This window comes from Orbicella franksi, chromosome 13, assembly GCF_964199315.1.
Source record: "Orbicella franksi chromosome 13, jaOrbFran1.1, whole genome shotgun sequence".
NCBI classification, from domain to species: domain Eukaryota; kingdom Metazoa; phylum Cnidaria; class Anthozoa; order Scleractinia; family Merulinidae; genus Orbicella; species Orbicella franksi.
In genome coordinates, this window is record NC_138157.1 from 18,811,710 (window position 1) to 18,833,086 (window position 21,377).

Below are 21,377 nucleotides of genomic sequence, written 5' to 3' on the forward strand. Positions count from 1 at the left end.
GTCCAACCGACTTTTAAGAATTTGCTGGTAGTTGTAATGCAAAGTTTTATAAAGGATTTAATTTACAATACTAACATTATATACAATACTAACATTTTTACAGCAAGTGGGCCCAAGTAGATTAGAAAATGTTGAAAGTTTTCTTTTCAAGAAAGACTTCTTTGAAAATATTAAGTTTTGTTCTAAGACGTAAAAGAAAGCTGTCAAAATCCAACTTGTTATTTCGTACGCTGGTGCTAGAAAAACGATATTTTGCAAGAAGGAGAGCGTAGTTGAGTACTTGCTCATTACGTGATTTTTCGTACCAGCCGTACAAAATTATGCATTCATTGAGAATTAAGTTTTGTTTAAATTTTTGATACTACCAATCGGTGAACCGACCCCAGAGCATGGCAGGGGGCAGCTGTAAAGCATGTAAATTTTGGTTAGCTTTTCAGTGTTACACAGAGGACAAGTTTCATCATTAGCTTTACCTGCACGGGTCAGGCTGAGTTGATTAGGAAGGATATGAATTACTTTGTATTGAAACGTGACTATCTTTGTATCCCTAGTTGTTGTAAAAGGAAGTACATATACGTTTTGAATATTCTCTTTCGTAAACCTGTATTTAAAAATCTTATTTTCGCAAGTTGGAGAGGTAACCATCTCACTTAGACAAGCGGAATAGGTGGTGCGGGTGGTCAGCGGTGTGATAGAACATACGGTCTTTTCAACGGTGTAATTTAATAGGGAGTTTAAGAAACCAGGACGCGACGTCGAGGACAAAATTGCTTAAAAAACGATTTTATATTTTGCCTACGAATACGAATCTCGCGGTTACTAAAGTCATTTACTTTGTTTATCACTGTCAAAGCTGTCACGAACTGAATCTAGGACAGGGCGAAACATTTGAAATAAAGATAAAAAAATTAGCCGTCGTGGTTCACGTTCTCTGGACAACGCAGAATTTTGTCATTTCACGTTGTTGTTTTGTAGAGGACGGCAAAGAAATGTACAAAGAATTATAACGCACGTGCCGCACAGCCATTGCTCTGCTCATTGAAGCTTTTGTTTAGCGAAATTCCCGTTACCGTTGCCGTCGTGTTTTCTAAACTCCCTAACTAGTTGTCTCGGATGGATCTTACTTCTCCTGTGCTGTCCGATTTGGTGAAAGAATCTCATATTTTTCACCTCTGCTTCTTCCAACTTTAGAGATTCCCAGTTATGACATTTTTAAGCGATGAACAATCTTCGCAAGAAAATTCCGGAATACGATAAAAGATAAGATTCCATCGCTGACAGTAGATGCTTTGTTTTGAAATCTCGTCGCCTTGAGCGGACACCTCGTTTTCCCTCATGGACACTCTTTCCTTGAGGTCGTCTTGTTGTTTGGGCGTAGCTAAGTGATTCAACAACATTTGAACATTTTGCTTTCACTCTGTCAATGTTGGTTTCCGCCTCAGATATTCTAACTTCTACCTGCAGGATGTGACTTTCGCGTTCTTTTACAGCATCTTTAACAGCCTTTAATCTGTGTAGGAAGGGTGGTATTCCGATAATAGGGACCCAACGCATATACGACGACGACGGCGGCGAGGACGACGCCTAGTGAAAAATGTGTTTCTATTTTACTTTGGAATTTTGCATTTATTTGGAACTATCCAGTCTGTCTGTTGGTATTAAAACTTGCTCCTGCTGAATATGCTACGAATGCGTTCAATACCAAATAGAAATACGTAAAATTAGCCGTTGTGGTCCACGTTCTCCAGACAACGCAGAATTTGGTCATTTCACGTTGCTGTTTTGCAGAGGACAGCAAGGAAATGTACCAAGAATTATAATGTACGTTTTGCTGATTAGACCTTTTGTTTGGTGACGTTCTCGTTGCCATTGCCGTCGTGTTTTGCGTAAGGTCCTTGATTGAATGTGACGAGGGCGCCATCTTGGCTTGTTTCTGAGTTTTCATTACCGCTTGAACTGCTGATGAGTTGTCTCTTCTTCTGTCCTTTTTTTTGTCAGTTTTTGCTGTCACCTGAGTTTCCCATAGCACAATCAGTGTACAGCCTTGCCTGAACGATTTTTTTAAGATGAAAAGTTACAGCTTCGCGGAGCTCCCAAACGCTGCCGTGCGTCTAACTAGGGCGGCTCATCCCAGCGGTCCTCATATGTATTCTTGATGACGTAGACGTAGGTCCCGGCCTTTCTAGTCAATGCATTGAAACAACGAAACACTAGATAGGTAAACAAAGTGAGCACAATAAGCCTATTTTCTTTTAGAATTCGAAGAGGCTTAACAGTGTTTTCACTAACTATTACAGGCAACGTTTTCAGCGCTAAACAATGTTTTAGTTGAACCAGCTTCTGAATCGGCAAATTCTCGACTACTCTGGTGTTTTTGTCTTCTTTACGTGTTTCATGACACCTTTTTAACATTTTATTTTATTTAATTAGAACGGTTTGCTGGATAATAATCATACAATAGTCCCTAATTTGTCTATTTGCTTGCCTGAGCGTGCGAATCGAACATTTGTCGAATAGACGGCTGAAATTCAAACTATTAGTTTCACATGGTACAGAATACAAGGATTTTAAATGGCTCTCAATATTTCAGTTCACATTTAGTTGTACAAAGCAGCATCGAGAGGAGTCGTTTCACCAATCAGCACGCGCACGGTTTGCTGAAGCATAATTTTATTTTTGTCTTTTCGACAAGGTAGTTTTACAAAAGCTACCCCTATTTTGTTTTAAAAAATGTTAAGTGGTGTTAAATTCATATTTTCATAAGCAGCATAAGATTGTAAACATGGCAAAAAAAATCTTCTTAAGAATAAATAAAGTCTTTTAAAGAATGATGTTTGTCATGAAAAACAATCCTTGTGTAGTAGATCTATTTCAACCGTTTTCCAGAACCACATTACAGAAAGACCCAAGCAGATGTTCTATCCCGAGAAGAGGTAGTGTAGCAAAGAGCCACAGGTGAGTGTTTCTCACACTTATCCAGGTGTTAACGCAGTACTGCAACGAACACATTTAACTGCGCTAAGCGTTCCACTTTCCACAGTTGTTCATTCCGTGGTCCAATCCCACCTTTCCATCACGCTCAAGTCCATCACTTCACGAGACAAAACAAATTTACTCGGAATCCTATGACACGAATGAGGTCTCCAAAACATCTGAAATGCTGCCATCTTTAAATACAGCAAGAACTCTTACCATTCTTTAGTCCAGAACCTTGTATTGTCTTCGGTGCAGAAAGATCTAGAGTGACAAGGAATAACATCTTTCTCCGGCAAGGTGCGTACGCAGGTAAAACAGTCGCTGTACTTAACCTCTTTCTTGGTAATTTTTATCAAAATATCATCACTGTCTATGAAGAGTCCGTTTCGCAAAATAGAGATTTTTGAACTTAGAAAATTTGCACTTCCAGTGTTGCATTCCTCCTTTAAACTATTACACAGGAAGATCTGATTGTTATGGTGGTTGACATTCTTAGCCCTTCGCAGGCCTCCGAGTTAATTCATCATTTCGTGTCGTTTCGTTTCTCAAAATACAGTAAGCCTGGAGTCGTCCTTCCGCTGATTAACCGGATTTAAAGTAGTCAAAGTTGATTGCCGTTATACTGATGTCGAAAAATCTTTCGACTTTTCTGAATAACGATAATAATGGATGTATATACCATCCCTTTTAATTAATTTTATAGCGAAATTGATTAAAAGGCGAGCTGTAAAGTTGGTATTTACCGGTGATGCGGAAATAAGTGCTGGTAACATTCATGCAAGGCATTTTGTCGCATGTAATCCAGCAGAGAAATTCAAAATGATTAGGAAGAGTATTGTAATCTGTTTTTAATTAGAAAATATTCAGGAGATTGTAACCTTTCCATCAGATCAAGCAGTCTAGATTCTGCCCTCACAGATCGAGGTTGGTCGAAGTTATGGAAGACTCATATCCATTACCACTAGCAACGAATTTGACGTCAAAGCTCAGTAAATGAAATGTGTTTTCTTATTACTGCGATATGCTTTCCGTGTTCTGCAGTCTTTTACTTTGCATTCGTAGACGATTTTATTTTCAAAATATCCCTCGCTGCACTTCTGGTCGTTTATTCTTCTTTTAGCTTGTGACATGTTAATTCGTGCGTTTCGAGAGCGCTGTCAAATTTGTGATAGATGTTGCACCATGGCGTTGTCTGCTTTGCATTTGCATTTTTGCGGTGTCTGCTTTGCATTTATTTTTTTACGTAATGGTTGTTTTTATCTTGAAAGACATGTAAGGTTAGTCTGCAGCGTGCAGTAACGGAAGATACGTACGGAAATTATGATGGATTATTTCCGTGTCTTGCAACCTATCATGTCTTTCAACTTAGGTACCGCCACATCCCTGAATCGACAAGCGACTGAAAACAATTTACTCTTTTCTTTGGCGTCACTTGTTAGCTTCTGTTTCCAGACACATCGACATGTTTTCCAACTTACTGTCGTAAATTTTCCGAAGCATTGAATGTGGCGAATTTATCAATGGGACCTGAAGAGCCCAGTTACTAGTTCTTGTTCCGGGCAGCGGTTTTTCAGTGGCGCTCTACTTCCGGTGAGTCCTATCACGCGATCATGCAACGAGCCAATATGCGCTTAAACTTTGTAATTTTCTGAAGACTTGACTGTTTCAAGAGTGAGATAATGCTTTCACTGTGTGATACAATGCATTTTGAGAATCGTCGTGGAAATTACAGTCAAACCAAGTGAAGCGTACCCCTCAAGATTACATTATTAATGAATTGATTATTTGAATATTAAACCCGCTAATCGTTTCAAGAATGCAATAATGATTTAATTATTTGAATATTGAACTCGATAGTCATTTCAAAATCAATATTAAATTGATTTTTTTGAACATTAAACCCATTAGCCGTATTCTTGGAACGACTAGTGGGTTCAATTTTCCAATAATCAATTCACTGTTGTATTCTTGAAACGACTAGCGGCTTCAATATTCAAATAATCAATTCATGAATGTAATCTTGAGGGGTACGCCACCACTCGGTTTGGGTGTAAATATTTCCCACTGCTGTACTAAATATGTATGTAATTGGCAACATAACGTCAATTTTTTTTGGGGGGGGGTGGTGGGACAGGGGGAGGGGAGGATTCCGATGGTAGAAAATTTAACTCGTTGAATTTTGTGTAAGGAATAAATCTCTAACTTCATCAAAAACAGTTGGCGAAATGTGCAGCGGATGAACAAACTTGGCCGTTGTGCGAATATGAGTCTCAGACATTAGGGCAATCTACTAATTACTCTTGTGACTGCTTCCCAGTAATTGAGAATAAGGAAGAAAAAACCTCCGGTGAAACGTGTAGCCGGACAATACGTTCTGCCGCCATGCCAACACTGGCCTCATTCTATTTTCTGTGAGTTGTTTCAGGCGTTTGAGCTGAACAAAATTAAAGATTTGCAATTTCAGACACTACATCAGCATGCTACTTCTATTATAAACACGCAACAAGAACCTCCCTCATGAGTTTCCGGTGTGACTGACTCTTGGAGTCCTCTTGCGTTTTTTAAAGATAAACATGAAGAAAGAGAGCTCAGTTTCATAATCTTTTTAAATTTTCCGAATACGTCGCTCGTTTTTTTTTTTTCTGTGAATGTATTTTCCTTTTGCTCCCATTCGTTCCTTTGAGTCTTTTCTACATGACGAATCCTGGGAATAACGATAAAATTAACAACTGATGTCATCTGGAAAATTCCCTCGCACCCTGATACTTTTTGAGGCCGATTTTCGGTGACGCCAGTCACAGGATACGAAACGAGCAAAATATAAGTCCAGACTTTAAGAAGTCGCTTTTAAGTAATTTTACAAAGACCTTGATTGGTTCTAGTCCAGTTCTGGCCCTCTCGCTGTCACGCAACGCTCTCGGAGAGAGAGGATCCCTCTCTCTCCGAGAGCGTAGCGTTGCATGACAGAGAAAGGGCCAGAACTGGACTAGATTGGTTGCTGCAGTCATGACAACGGTGGCAACGTTTCTTCATCGTTTCTTCAGCGTTTCTTGAATGACACTTCAACACGCGCATAATGAAAATTACATGGCACGGGTTTCTGATGCCTATAGAGGTCTAAAGATGTAGTTTAGGCGGTTTAGTACACATTTTGAATCACTAGATGTGTTCCCACTACACACATTTTTAAACATACACAGCCAAAGAATTTTAATTCATATTTGCCGAAACGTCTGCCCTTATCAAGTCAGTGAAACTATTTCAATCTGTAAATAACTCAAGGAACCTTTTCCACTCACTTTTGTTGTCATTTTAAAATTCACACATAAACGTCCAGGAAAAGAATGATTTAAGTTAAATGAACTTTTCTCTTTAAAACGGTGGGATTCATCTCTGCTATTGCATTTCTCTTTTCAGCACCATGCCTAAGTCGAAGAGAGCGAAATGGCGGGGCAAATTCGACAAACAAAACAAGCAAGACAGACCTGGGGACGAGGCCATAGGTAAACGCTTGTTAGAAACATTATTATATGGCTGTCTCACAAGGACTGGGAACTACCAAATTCACGAATTTGATGTTGAAAGCGGTCTAGATTTTCCCATCTAGACCGGCATCTAGCCCGGTAATTTTTGCAGTGAAAAAGTTGTAAACTAAAATGCAAAATCATTGACTATTCATCTAACAATATTTATTTATGGACGTGCCAAAAAGCCTGATGAGAAAAAAGTAAAGAGGACGAGCAAACTTCCGCAGAATTAAATTCGGCTCATCGCCGTTCGCAAGCAAAATATCAGTTAGTACAAACCAGTTGCATTAAACGAATTTTTAAATTGTTCTTGTTTGCCATATAACAAACATCTTATTAACCGAGCTTAGTCGGTCTGTATGTGATAATCTTGACCTCGGTCTGTACTCACGGCCTCGGTCAACATTCTCCCATACATGCTCGGTTAATAAGAGCTAAGTAAAGAGCATTTCACACTTCCAAGTATAAAATAACGTCTATTCTCTGTGGAATTGGCCAGACCTCTGTAAGACCCTGTAATGCATTAAGTATGGGTTATGCCGGACCAGAGCTAAAATTTACACAAGTCGGAATAGTACAGTTAGTCGAGGCTGTAGTGAACTTCACTGGTTCTGACGCACCCGGGGTGCTCTCCATTATGCCAAACCGACCGGTCAGAGATCAGTGGGAATACCCGACGAAAATGGATCGACATTTTCCGATTGAACCGGGCCAACCAATAGGAATGGCTCTTACCACTTTCTATTCCTTTCCGAATTCCCCAAAAAACAAAAAACCGGTTTGTCAAAAATGGAACGGCGAATTTCGGTCGGACTATTCCAACCGTAATAAGTGGACCACCTCCAGAGGTGATCCCGAATATTCCGGTCAGAAGAAACCGAAACGGACCTTTCCATTTGAATTCCGATCGACATTTTTCGGAATCTTTGGCATAATGGAAAGCAAGCCCGTTGTACAAAGCGCGGGCGAGCAGGTCCCAGCCATAATACAGCGATAAGTTTCCTTTTATCGTGGTAAAAATGTGTTATAAGAACATAAAGATGTAATTTAATTCAGTTTTATCTGATTTTGATCAAGATAGGAAGCTCTCTAGTTTGGATTAACATATAGATAGGACATTCAAAGAAATGAGAACAAACAATCACTTACCTTGGAAATATTAGTCAGTTGTTTTAGTAAGTTTGGATTAACATATAGATAGGACATTCAGAGAAATGAGAACAAACAATCACTCACCTTGGAAATATTAGTAAGTTGTTGTAGTAAGTAATGTTAGTATTTGTTTGTACCCGTAGTATTGTGTGTTGATTTTAGCAGATTTTGGCCATTTTGGTCATAAATAGTATATGGTTTTTACACTCTAGCCTTGACATGGGTGACTATTAAGTTCGCCGGTACCCATTTAGACACCTGGGTGGAGAGAGGCACTGTGAGAGTAAAGTGTCTTGCCCAAGAACACAACACAATGTCCACGGCCAGGCCTCAAACCCGAACCGCTCCATCTGGAGACGAGCGCACTAACCATGAGCCATGGCTTTAGAAAACACCCTTAATTACGCTATGTTATAGGCTAAAATTTGATATTGCATGGAAGGTAAATCAATTTCGCCCGCAATTCTTGAGGGGGAAGGGAATTTCGATGGTCTATACACTGTTACATGAGATCTCCGAACTGAAAAGATAAAATGTTCTGTGGCAGTGATATATGAGACATGATTGATCATCGCAGTTATATACACAACTTGAGCAGCTGTGAAATAAGTGATATATGTTATGAGCAATCCTTTTTTTTTCTTTAAATATGTTTTTATTAGGGCACTTACACTACTTACAATACTACAGCTACTTACAATACCAAACAAAATGGACACTACTTACGAGCTACAGCTCTCGGGAAAAATTGGGTGGGGGTGTGCGGCCCGCTTCCCAAAAACCCTACCCTATTTATGACCAAAATCTGCGATATTCCCTACCTAATAAACCCTATTTATGACCTGAGCCTTAAATCAAAACCCTGTTTCAGACCTGCGCTATAACAAGTTCCCTAGTTCAGACCAATGTTAAATTACCGTAAACGTAATTTGTGAAGGGCATATCAAGGCTAGAGTGCAAAAACCATATACTATTTATGGCCAAAATGGCCAAAATCTGCTAAAATCAACACACAATACTACGGCCACAATTAAATACTAACATTACTTACTAAAACAACTTACTAATGACCAATACTATTGATTCAAGTGATCCGCCAATGAAAGTAAAATGTTTTGGTATATGATAGCTTAGCATGGACTTGATTGATTGACATTTTAGAGTCCGAAGAAGCATCAGAGCAAAATGGAGAAGCACAGGGGAATACATCAAGAGGAACAGAAGGAGCGGAAACGAAAGGAGGTGCTTGTGGAACAACTGCTGATGAAATACCAGGTACATTGATGAAATTGTGGGAGAACGTTTAGTATAGCCTAACTGTTTCTTAATCAGAGAATATTGATTACATTCTTCTGCAGCCTTAATCGGATTCAAATGCCAAGTAAAAGAAGTCAACGCTTTTCTCTAGCGCCAATGTTGAAAAATAACCCGTTTTCAATGCGGTGGAAGCAAGTTTACTCACGATAGTTTGCCTTTATTTTTGATAGAAACTTGGGCGAAATAGGGAAGGAGAGAGGATTTTTGGCTTACAATTGCTTAGTTTGTTTTGGTTTTTCAATACGTATATGAGGCAGCTGTCAACAGTGTTCTAATGAGCACGTTTGTTCTTCATTCAAGATGACAATACTAAGGAAGCCAGGCGAGACCACAGAGGCCGACTAAGAGGAAAGCAGCGCGAATTAGGAAGAAAAGGCCGATATCAGAAACGAGGTCATGGAAGAGAAGAGACTAGTCCAGGTATGTGTTCAATGTAGATCGAATCAAGTTGTATTGGCTTGCTGCAACTGATTTTTTTTGAGACAATTGCGCCAGATTTCAGTAAAAAGAGTCAGTTTGATAACAGTGGATGAAAAATCAGTTACTGCCTGATTACTTTCGATACTCAATTGAAAACCGCTTTAACGACTGCTCAGATTGGTTGAAACAGCGTGCTTTATCGGAGTACAGATGCACGGTAAGCCCAGAGGGGTACTCCCAAAAAAATTTGGTGGGGGTGTGCGGCCCGCTTTCCAAAACCCCTACCCTATTTATGACGAAAATCTGCGATTTTCCCTACCTTATTCACGACGAAACCAAAAATTCGATAGCCTATTTATGACTATTGCGGCTGACACAGTTGCCCTAAACATAATTTTTGACGGGTTTTGTTGATGGTCTTATCGATAATGATGAAAAAGTAGCTTCTCCTAAAAACATACCCAATTCAAGACTAGAGTAGAAAAAACCATACCCTATTTGTGACCAATATGGACAAAATCGATGCCCTATTTATGACCAAAACGGTTGAGAAACCATACTTTTTGGGGCCGCACATACCTATATACCCCATAAAAGGGAATATCCCCGGGACGGTAAGCTAGGACCTACGGTAAACTGAATTTCAAATGTTTGCTCCTGTATTTTGACAAATATGACCCAAATTAAACATCCGCTATGACGCAGACAAACAAAACGGCAACGAGCTATTTGTCTGCAATAAACGTAGCTGCATATAGGCTATTGTCAACAAAAATAGTGTTAGAACTGTGCTAAAAAGCGAAATAAATAAACTGTCAATCTAGCGAATGCTTCGATAAAATACATTACACTTGTGACGAAAGCAGAAATTTTACTATACATATAAAACACCGTCGAGCCCCCTCTGTTTTTGATGAGACGATTTTTTTGAAAATCCTCAAACAACCCTTACATGGAGTGAAGTTATGTCTATTTTGTAAGAGTGAAAACGCAATCAATGTTTACAGAGCCTGAGGCTAAAAAGGAAGCAAACGGAGGAGGCAAACGAAAGAAAACAGCCGCGGAAGGTCAGTTCCCAGCGTCACAAGGTGCAGAAGGCAAAGCTCAAGGTAGGTGACTTGTTCAGTTTTTGGAGCAAAAAACTCCTTTAAAAACATGGCTCTATATGCGATAAATACCTTGGATATCAGATATTTCCAAATGGTCTGAATAATGGGAATGATGAAATACATTTTAAAACTCGACACTCTAAAGTTTTACAAACTTGTTTCACACTGAAGATGGCAGAAGCATCTACCGAAACGTGTTTGTAAAACATATTAGATATTACACTCCAGGGAACCAAGTCTTTTTTTTATTTTATTTTGGCTTTCTGTCCCCCACCAAGTCAATGTCGATGCATTACCCCAGCCATTTAAAACTACTGCTTTTGAACAATAAGACAAGCACACCCGCTCTAACCTCCAAAACACCCATCAATTAAATTATTACTAATATTAGGTGACTGAATTACTAATGGTATTTAAAATTGTAATGTATTTATTTTATAACAATTTGTCGTTTATTTAAGATGAAAAATTGGACCAAGAGAAGAAGCAAGCTCGTGGAGGAGGCGGGAGAGGAGCATCACGGGAAAGCGACAAAGGTCAAGGGTCGTCGTCGCCTGGAAAAGGAAAACCGTCATGTGAGTGCAAGAAATAGTCGAAACGCTCCTGTCGAAATGTTTTAGTTTTTTTGCTTTAGTCGAATACTCGAGAATAAACCGAGGTTTTTCAAGTTAGGTAAATCGTATTGCTTGACAATTTCTCAGAATGATTAGTACTGAATCAATACATTCTTGGAGATTAAGGTCTGACCGAAACAGGTTACTTATCCTTTAACCAAACAGCTGTTTGTACCACTACAAGAACAGAAATGGTATATTTACTTACGAATGCATATTGTCTTATAATACAGATGGAAACCAAGAACAACGTCCAGGAAGGCCTTTTGCAATGAATGCTGATACCCATTCACCACCACAGGACAAAACACAGCCCCCTCCTGTTCGTAGAGTTTTCCCTGCAAAATGTGTCCTAGACCTGAAAACGTTAAAAGAGATGAATCCTCGTGATGTAGTCTGCAGGTTAAATGAAAGTATGGCTCGCTTTAAGTTCTTTCTACGATCACCGCAGGAGGAGCATAACAGCGATGACTTCATCTTCGACCTCACGTGTATACTAGCAATTGCCTGTAGTGCGCCACTGCACGAGAACACAAACACAATTCTAGCCGCGCTTAAAGGCTCAGTATTCTTGAGTTCAAAGATTCCTCGTGTGCTTGATCGTCTGGAAGTGTCAACGGTTTTGAATGAACAAGAATCTCAAAGAAGATTCATTCAAAGCTTGATCAAAGTATTCACGAGGTATTTGAGGCACTTACCAAGCTCATATGCCGACCTGCCTTACTCTCAGTTGAAACAATTTTTGGACCAGTCAAGTATTGATGAAAAAGATGATCTACAGGGAGAGTTAGAAGCTTTAAAACAAACCAGAGATGACCTCATTATAGCTGAAAGGCAGAAGCATGGCAAACGTTACATCGACAAAGCTGGGCAAAAACCTCCAAACGATTTTAGAGACATACCGATTTGTCCCACAAACAAAGAAATCACATCTCATGCACGGCCCTTTCTGCGAAAGAATATTTTAAAGGGAAGATATGAAGATGCCGAGCACTACCTTGATGTACAGTTTCGGTTGCTTAGAGAGGATTTTCTTGAGCCACTCAGGGAAGGCATCCACGAAATTGTCCACAACGTACCAAGAAAACAGCGCAATCAGTTAATGAAACAGTACCAAGGAGCACGTATTGTCGACAAAAAATTCACGAAGTCCGGAATCATTTATCAAGTACAATTTGATGTTTCCAGGTTCGATACTAAAAGATGGGCACATTCCAAACGACTTCTGTTTGGTTCATTCCTTTGTCTTTCAAATAACAACTTTGAGACAATGCTTTTTGCAACAGTTTCCAAACGAGATCCAGAGGAAATGGCAGAAGGTAGAATTGAGATTCGATTCATCGAGGACCAAGATGTATTGGGGGTGGAAAACCGTACATGTGAGTATCAAATGGTTGAGTCGCCTGCTTACTATGAAGCTTATCGTCATGTCCTGAAAGGACTGAAGGAATTGGATGAAACTACCATGCCATTCAAGAAATATCTGGTTCAATGCAGTGAAGATGTCGATCCACCCGAGTATCTGAGGCGCGAGGATTCTCAAGAACCAGTGTGCTATGATCTTAGGTTGGCATTGGATGTTCCAGATGAAACGAACGCAAGTAGGGTACCTGTCCTGCAGCCCAGAGCCTGGCCCTCTGTTGAGATCCTTCCACTTAACAGCTCCCAGTTTGAAGCGTTAAAAACAGCAGTTACAACTGAGTTTTCTGTCATCCAGGGACCACCAGGAACAGGGAAGACGTATGTTGGAGCCAGAATCGTTCGATGCTTACTTGAGAATCGAGCAGCCTGGGACCCTGATAAACTCTCGCCAATGCTTATGGTCTGTTACACAAACCACGCTCTGGATCAGTTCTTGGAAAAAGTATTAGAATTTCTTCCCAAAGAGCAGATCATACGTGTTGGAGGAAGATGCAAAAGTCCGCAACTGGAAAAGTGTAATCTGAAACTATTTACTGACGAGCACAGGATGCATGAAAGACGAAGAGAAATCAGAGATATGATACAAAGCAAAGTCTCAGAATTAACTGGCTGGAAGGATTCACTTTCCAAAGCTGAGACAAAGCTTTTGGAATTCGACAATTTGGAAAACCTGCTTAATTCTGAACATGTAGAACAACTGTACAATGCGGTATTTCCTCCCAACGCAGAAAACGAGTGTCGAACGCCCGGTAACACTTTCAAACTCTGGCTATGTAACGACAAGCGATTGGACCCCTTGAAACAGGCGAGAACAAGGCAAGGTGGACACGTTGATCTACGCAATGTTGAAGGCAAAGGCAGGAATCCGCCAGCACCTACATCTCAGGAAGATCTCAAAAAAACCTCTGTTCACAGCACCAGACCAAACGACTTCTCAGCTCAACAAAGTAGCGAGGTGGCAGCATCATTGGTGTCTGAAGCCAGTTCTCACGTAAAACATTGCCCAGTTTCTCAAACTTTAAAGCAAGTAGATGAAATCCAAGACATCAAACGGATTGAGGAATCTCAAAGCTTGAAAGACGACAGTAATGAAGGTACCATCGAAGTAGAAAGGGACGCTGATTTGATACAATATCAAAGATGCATACACGGAGATGAAGATTTCCTGCCAGTTATGTCGAACCAGTCAGATGACTTAAGTTGTCAGAATCAAGACCAAGGAGACCAAGACGAGGTATGGCAAGCTGTACCCTGCAAGAAGAGGCGAGGAAAATTTCCATGGCAACAAACAACAGATGAGAATTCCAAATACGGAATGGAAAGCGCCCCCGTTCATAATGATCCAAACGAAAAAAGTACTGATCAAACAAAATCTTCAAGGAAAAAGAAAAAGAAAACTTTAAAGCAAGTACATGAAATCCAAGACATCAAACGGATTGAGGAACCTCAAAGCTTGAAAGACGACAGTAATGAAGGTACCATCGACGTAGAAAGGGACGCTGATTTGATACAATATCAAAGATGCATACACGGAGATGAAGATTTCCTGCCAGTTATGTCGAAACAGTCAGATGACTTAAGTTGTCAGAATCAAGATCAAGGGGACCAAGACGAGGGATGGCAAACTGTACCCTACAAGAAGAGGCGAGGAAAATTTCCATGGCAGCAAATAACTGATGAGAGTAGCAAACAACAGATGAGACATGAAATGAGTACTGCTCAAACAAAATCTTCAAAGAGCAAGAAAAACAAAATAAAAATAACAGCAGATATCAAATCTTTGAAGCCTGATCTGGAAGAAACAGTTGCGATGCCCACTGATGAAGCAATGTGCGTTGAAAACATTTGGCTTTTATCACCTTTGGATCGACGTCGGTTGTACCTTTTTTGGGTAGAGAGCTACCGTGAACGCTTCAGAGCAGAGATTCAAAGAGGTGAACAGGAGTATGACCAACTTTGTCAAGAACAAGAGGCAGTCAGATTTGAAGAAGAAGAAGAGGTTATACGTCGCGCAACTGTTGTTGGCATGACGACCAGTGGTGCAGCGCGATACCACTCAATGCTTCAGAGAGTAGCCCCCAGAGTTGTTGTAATCGAAGAAGCAGCTGAGGTTATGGAAGCTCACATCATCACTTCTCTTGCACAAGATACAAAGCATACCATTCTAATCGGAGACCACAAGCAACTCCGTCCAAAAGCAACAGTGTATGAGTTAGCCTTAAAATACAACCTGTCGATTTCGCTGTTCGAGAGAATGGTAATGAACAGTATGGATTGCAAACGCTTGTCCATACAGCATCGAATGCGGCCAGAAATTGCGTCACTGACTAAACGAATCTACGATCACGAAATTGTTGACCACGAAACGGTGTGCGAATTCAAAGACATATCTGGCCTAACTCACAATCTGTTCTTTATTGATCATTGTGAGGTCGAGGCCCACGTAGACGGTCTACAAAGTTACTCTAACCCTCACGAAGCCGACTTCTTAGTAGCCCTTTGCAATTATCTTTTACTTCAAGGATATAGCGGGAGCCAGATTACAGTTCTAACAATGTACATCGGTCAGCTATTACTTCTTCAAGAGAAGATGCCAAGAAAAGCATTTGAGGGTGTCAGGGTTTGTGCAGTGGATAACTTTCAAGGTGAAGAAAACGACATCATTCTTCTGTCGTTGGTCAGAAGCAACTCAGACCAGCGAATTGGTTTCTTAAACGAGTCAAACAGAATCTGTGTTGCATTGTCCCGAGCTCGCCAAGGATTTTACTGCATTGGAAACTTCAAGCAACTGAAAAGCAAGTGCAAGCTGTGGCAGGAAATATGTGACGATTTAGAAACAAAGAAAGCCATTGGAGAGACTTTAGATCTGGTTTGCAAGAGACACAACAACGTCACCAGTGTGAGAACGTCGCGTGAGTTTGATATCAAGTTTGGAGGATGTAAGATGCCCTGTGGAGAACGTCTTGTTTGTGGGCATGCGTGTGAAACGCCATGCCATGCCTCAGACCACTTTCACGAAAAGGGCCAGTGTTCTAAATTTTGCTTCATGAAATGCAGCCAAAATGACCACCAATGCCAGAATAGGTGTCATTATCCAAGAAGCTGTCCTCCGTGCCGTCAACCTGTGTTGAAGACGGTCCCACAGTGCGGCCACGAACAGCCAGTTCCATGCAGTATTGACCCAGAAAAATTCTCTTGTCCAGTAAAATGCGAAAAAATGCTCACATGTGGACACAACTGTCAGGAAGCATGCGGGAAGTTATGTACACAACAATGTAAAGTTGACTGTAAGAAAACTCTCCCGTGTGGACATGAGAAAAGTTTGCCATGTTTCAAAGATCCTGTGCTTTACAAACGGTGTAACAGCAAGTGCATCAAAGTTCTCGAGTGTGGCCATCCGTGCTCCAGAACATGCAAACAACGCTGTGAATGCAACACAAAAGTTGAAGTTGAACTTCCGTGCGGTCATCGAAAACACCTTTTATGTCCAGAGAAAGACAGGCCACCACAGTGCGCCGAAAGATGCACGCGAGCACTGGACTGTGGACATGAGTGCCCCGGAATGTGTCACGAAGACTGTGCAGTGCAAAAATGTGAAAGTGTTGTCTTCAAATTTCTTCCATGCGGCCATCAGCAGAGTGTCCCTTGCCACCTTGACCCCAAAAAGGCTTTTTGTTACGCTCCATGTCAACGACAGCTGGATTGCGGACATAGGTGCTCATCTGTGTGTGGTCGTGTTTGCCACGAGGTTCGATGTGAAGAAGTGTGTCAAAAGAGGTGTGAGCGAGGTCATGCCTGTCAGCGACGGTGCCACTTTGGTGCGTCCTGTAATGATTGCACGGAAGTGGTTAACATGACAATTCCCGCATGTGGACACAGCATTGAGATGCCTTGTCACACCGATCCATCTTCAATGAAGTGTAAAAAGCCATGTGAAAGAGTCAGGATCTGCGGACATCACTGTCAAAACATTTGCAGTAAGAAATGTGAGGCTCGAGCTTGCAAAGAGCTCGTAAAAACAACGTTACCATGTGGTCACGAGGCGACTTTACCCTGTCATAAGGATCCCGAAAAATACAAATGTGAAGTAATAGCAGAGGTCTGTCTATCGTGTGGACACAAGACGCTCTTGGCCTGCCATGTTGCAAAAGCGAAGGTACAAAAAATATTATGCAACGAGAAAGTTGAGAAAGAACTGCCTTGCAAGCACAAACTCACTCTTCCCTGTCACAAAAATCCCAAAGAATGCAAGTGCAAGAAGAAAGTCGACGTCCAACTGTCGTGTGGCCATATGACGTCTCTCATTTGCTCTTCTATGTCGGCAGACGTACAAAATGTTTCTTGCAAGGTTAAGGTGAAAAGAAGACTACCATGTGACCACGAGATAACTATTCCATGCTACAAAAATCCCATGGAGCACGTGTGTGAAGAGGAGGCTGAAATCACCCTTTCCTGTGGACACAAGAAGCTCATAACATGCTCTAAAGCGAGAGATAGGCAACATGGTGAAATCTGTGTCACAAAGGTGATGAGAAGATTACCTTGTGGGCACGAAAGGAAGATGTTGTGTTCAGACAATCCAGGTGAAGGTGAAATCTGTGACACAAAGGTGATGAGAAGATTACATTGTGGGCACGAAAGGAAGATGTTGTGTTCAGACAACCCCATGGAGCACGTTTGTGAAGAGGAGGTTGAAATCACCCTTACCTGTGGACACAAGAAGCTCGTAACATGCTCTAAAGCGAGACATGGGCAGCAAGGTGAAATCTGTGATACAAAGGTGACGACAATATTACCTTGTGGGCACGAAAGGAAGATATTGTGTTCAGACAATCCAGGTGAAGTATTTTGTGATGCGCCTTGCGAACGACTTCTACCATGTGAACATCTTTGCACTAAAAAATGTGGCGACCACTGCGCTAGCTTCAAATGTGCCGTCAGAGTCCAGAAGCTCTTGGCATGTGGCTCCCATGAAATCAGTTGTCGTTGCTCTGATGATGTGCTCCAGATGATTTGTCCAAATGGGTGCAAGCGAAAATTGTCTTGCGGGCATAAATGCCCTGGTAAATGCTCCGAGGATTGTAGTCAGTTCAAATGCCAGAAATTGGTCTTCAAAAATCTGAATTGTGCAGGAAGGCATTCTCTCAAAATGCCTTGTGGTGATGATCCCAACACCGTAGAATGCAAGGAACGCTGCAACAATGAGCTAGATTGTGGTCATCCTTGCCCGGGCCTCTGCAGCCAGAAGTGCGGAAGTTTGAAGTGCATGCGAAGAGTGGACAAAACATTTCCTTGCGGACACAAGGAACCACTACGGTGCTTTCAAAGCAAAACAGCGACCTGCAAGGAACTTTGTCGCCGACAAAAGAGCTCATGCAAACATATTTGTAAAGGAGTCTGCGGTGAAGATTGTTCTAAATACCCCTGTGATGTAGAGGTGGCAAAAACCCTGCCGTGCGGTCATAAGTTTAAAATGCGTTGTAGCCGCCCTGTGGAAGACGTGCAATGTCCAGCTGCATGTGAAAAAAATTTGCTATGTGGTCATCAGTGCTCTGGAACTTGTGATGATTGCCAACAAAGCGGTTCACATGAATTGTGCGAACATCCATGTGGTCGATTGCTTGTTTGCTCGCACCGATGTAAAGCAACATGTAATGAGCCTTGCTCTCCCTGCGATAGAAAATGCAACCGACGTTGCCCTCACGGGCAATGTAAAAAACGATGTGCCCAGCCGTGTGACCCGTGCAGAAGACCGTGCACCTGGAATTGTCCTCACTACCAATGCAAAAATCTCTGTGGAGAGGAATGCGATCGCCCTCGCTGTGATGCTCCCTGTCCCAAAAAACTGCCTTGTCGCCACCCCTGTATTGGCTTGTGTGGAGAAAACTGCCCCACTGTGTGTGCCATTTGCCATCCTAAGAAGCTTTCTTCAATGTTAGCGGATGGACGTGGAAACAAAACGGAACCCACACGATGTTTGCAACTTTTCGACTGTGGTCATATCATAAAGGTTGAAGAGATGGATAGGTGGATGCTCCGAGAACTGGGTAACGATGGTCAGCTAAGGCGATGCCCAAAGTGTTCTACATCAATTACATTCAGCTATCGTTATGGAAATATCATCAAAAGGGCACTGAAAAAAATTGAAAATGTAAAGAAAACCGTATACGAGATCCTATACGAAGAAATCACTTCTGCCAGTCTTCTTCTACCAAAACGTTACCTGCGCAATGACGTAACCAAGCTTAAGTTTCCGCCAATGGTTCTACGTGTTGTACAGTCGTATTCAAACACAAGGAACTGGCTCGATTTGCCGCACGCGCGTGGCCGCTTTGCCATTTTTATGTTCACACTAAAAAATCACCTGTTCATTCTACAGCAAGCGCAAAGAACAGATGAAGTCCTAAAAAAGGCGTTTATTGGTCTTCGAGGAAGTTCACAACAACAAGTGGAGCTGAAAGAACTATGGAACAACACCAAAGATGCAATCGAAAAGATTAAAGTGTACCTGGAGGAACCTCAACTTGATTTGAAAACTCTAAGTCAAGTGTTTGAACAGACAAGAAAGTTCTTTCTTTTCTCTCAAGTTTTAGAGGCCCAAAGCAAGGCTATGATGCGTCAGATCCCTTTGTCAAGCAATGGTAAAACTCGACTGAGGCTGGCATGCCATCGCTTCAGAGTCTTTCTTAAAGGTAACGACGATGTTCTAGACCTCGAATGGCTGAGAGAAACGGTCAACTTGTTGAGAACAGAGATGAGCCTGCCACTCCTCCCTCTTGAAGCAAAAGACTTCGCAAATTTCCCAGGGTACCAAAGAGACGTCTGGAAATCATGCGACCAAGGCCATGTTTATTTCACGGGATGGATTGTGCGAGGTGGCGAAGACATTCCGGTGGGAAGCGAAGGATGCAGGAGGTGTACAGCAGAGCAATGAAAATGGAAGAAGGTAAGTTAACTGAATGGAAAAGTATCATTATTTTTCATGGCAACTAATTCTTATGTAGTGCTTCTGATCAGGTGGAAAGGTGAAAAGTTCCATGTGGTAGTGGGCGGTGAATCAAATTTGTGATTAAAGCATAAAGTTAAAGGGACACGAATCCACTGAAGGTTATTGAAGAAGGCTGAATGCAGCAGACTAGTGGCACGAATAACAGTTCATCTGGGTTTGAGTTTTGAACGGCATGACAGGACGTCATAGATTTAATGAAGTGCGATAAAACAACTAATTTCTAGACGAAGAAACAAGAAGGCGTGAAGAAGGTCTTTTTAAGTCATGAAAATCTCTAAAGCATATACTCACGAAGCCATTTAACCCTAAGAAGAGAAAATAGGTTGGAAGGTGGAATGGAAACGCCAACTAAGCCTGAGTGAGGTGGAGCGTCGTGGAGCAGGCTGTAGATGAATATGTGATCTTCCAGAGGTTGCACCGGGTTCTCAGGAAGCCTTATAATGGGGATGTCAAATCTCATACAATAGATGAATAACTCATAGTCAGGACAGTCTTAAATAAAAGGAGCTGCCTTTGGTTGGTCTTCTGTTTCAATGACAGTGTTCGGAATCAGTTCTATTCACCGTCTGGTATCTACAGCTTTAGCTGGAACTTTTCGACAGCGGGAACAGTTGAAGAGATAGATGTCCTGTTGGAGAATGTGCAAACTGCTGTTCGCAGCCGTACAGACAACAACTGTGTTTCTGAAGATGTCGTCATTGCCCTTATAACCATTGTAATAGCATTTGTGGAATGGAATACGACCGCCCTTGCTGTAAGTCCATCAGCACCAGTTTGTGCAGAGGAACAGTCTACAATAGCTCTCAAGACGTTCAAACTCCGTATGTTTGTATCCAGTTCGACGGGCGCTAATTTTGAATTTTGAATATTCACAGTCTCGAGTCCTTAAACACATGGTAAAGAGCTGACAAACCGAAATGAACAATGAAATAAGTGAAGTTAATTGAAAATAGAGCATAACCGAGAAGGAAGGCAGTTGAACAATCAACACCCGATTAAGTAGTTCACATTTGATTGATATAAGAGACTATAACAACATCAACTATAGCAACATCAAGCATAGAAACTTCAAAGAACATTTATCATAAATGAATCCAAAACAAACTTAGGGTAGTCAGCAAGTAACTTTGCTTTTTTAAATTTGTAGTCGCATTTTTTTGAAACGCGCGCTTAATATTCAGTGCAAAAATGGGTAAAATATACCACAAAAAAGATGAAGGCATTAGCAAATGGTTTGGCGCCAAGTTTTTGTTGATTTCGCTGGCAATCACGTTCTTGTAAAATCACTGTTATTTTCAGTAAATAATTGAAACACTTCATTTTACAGAGTGTGTACAGTCCCATACTGTTCTTCGGGTAATTGCGCAAGAAAGAGTGAGTTTTTATAGATGAAGCTTTCAGTCCAACTGATTTTTGAGTACTTATTAGTAGTACTAATAAAAGTTTTATAAAGGAGTTTTTCAATTCTTGGTAATGTTAAATTTAATTTTAGTCTGATAAAAACTACACCAGGTTGATTGATTGATTGACAAGCCTCATAGTATTTGTAATGAAGTGGGCCTCTTTGCCAGTGGCGGACTCCCATATAAAAAGGACAGGGCTGCTCTTTGATCATTTTGAAAACAACCTGTAAGAGGTAACAAGATCCTGTTTTGTGGGCGTGGCTTGAATTTTTTCACCCCTAAGAGGTACCAATTCTAAAATAACACATTATCTCCTGTCAGATATTTTTGTTCGGCTCAATACCCTAAAAGGTACCGGAAAGATCCCGTTGTAAACCTTGTGAGGCTGAAGTAACTAGGCTTTGATGGATTGTGCTGGCATAATTTTT

The 21,377-nt window shown here is 41.2% G+C and overlaps 1 protein-coding gene across 3 annotated transcripts; it reads left to right on the forward strand.

Annotated features, from left to right (window-relative positions):
- The first annotated feature begins 3,185 nt into the window (after nucleotides 1-3,185).
- Nucleotides 3,186-21,311, forward strand: LOC145465510 (uncharacterized). Of its 3 annotated transcripts, none has more exons than XM_081449291.1 (7): nucleotides 3,186-3,273; nucleotides 6,394-6,479; nucleotides 8,817-8,930; nucleotides 9,273-9,392; nucleotides 10,400-10,501; nucleotides 10,963-11,076; nucleotides 11,349-21,311. In XM_081449291.1, exons 2-7 carry the CDS (start codon nucleotides 6,398-6,400, stop codon nucleotides 19,469-19,471), a joined length of 8,655 nt encoding a protein of 2,884 aa, XP_081305417.1. In that variant the 5' UTR covers nucleotides 3,186-3,273; nucleotides 6,394-6,397; the 3' UTR covers nucleotides 19,472-21,311. The 3 variants fall into 3 exon arrangements, with proteins under 3 accessions (XP_081305417.1, XP_081305418.1, XP_081305419.1); XM_081449292.1 differs by having other exon boundaries at nucleotides 3,207-3,285; XM_081449293.1 differs by lacking the exon at nucleotides 3,186-3,273 and having other exon boundaries at nucleotides 4,868-6,479; nucleotides 11,349-19,483; nucleotides 19,555-21,311.
- Nucleotides 21,312-21,377: the final 66 nt, after the last annotated feature.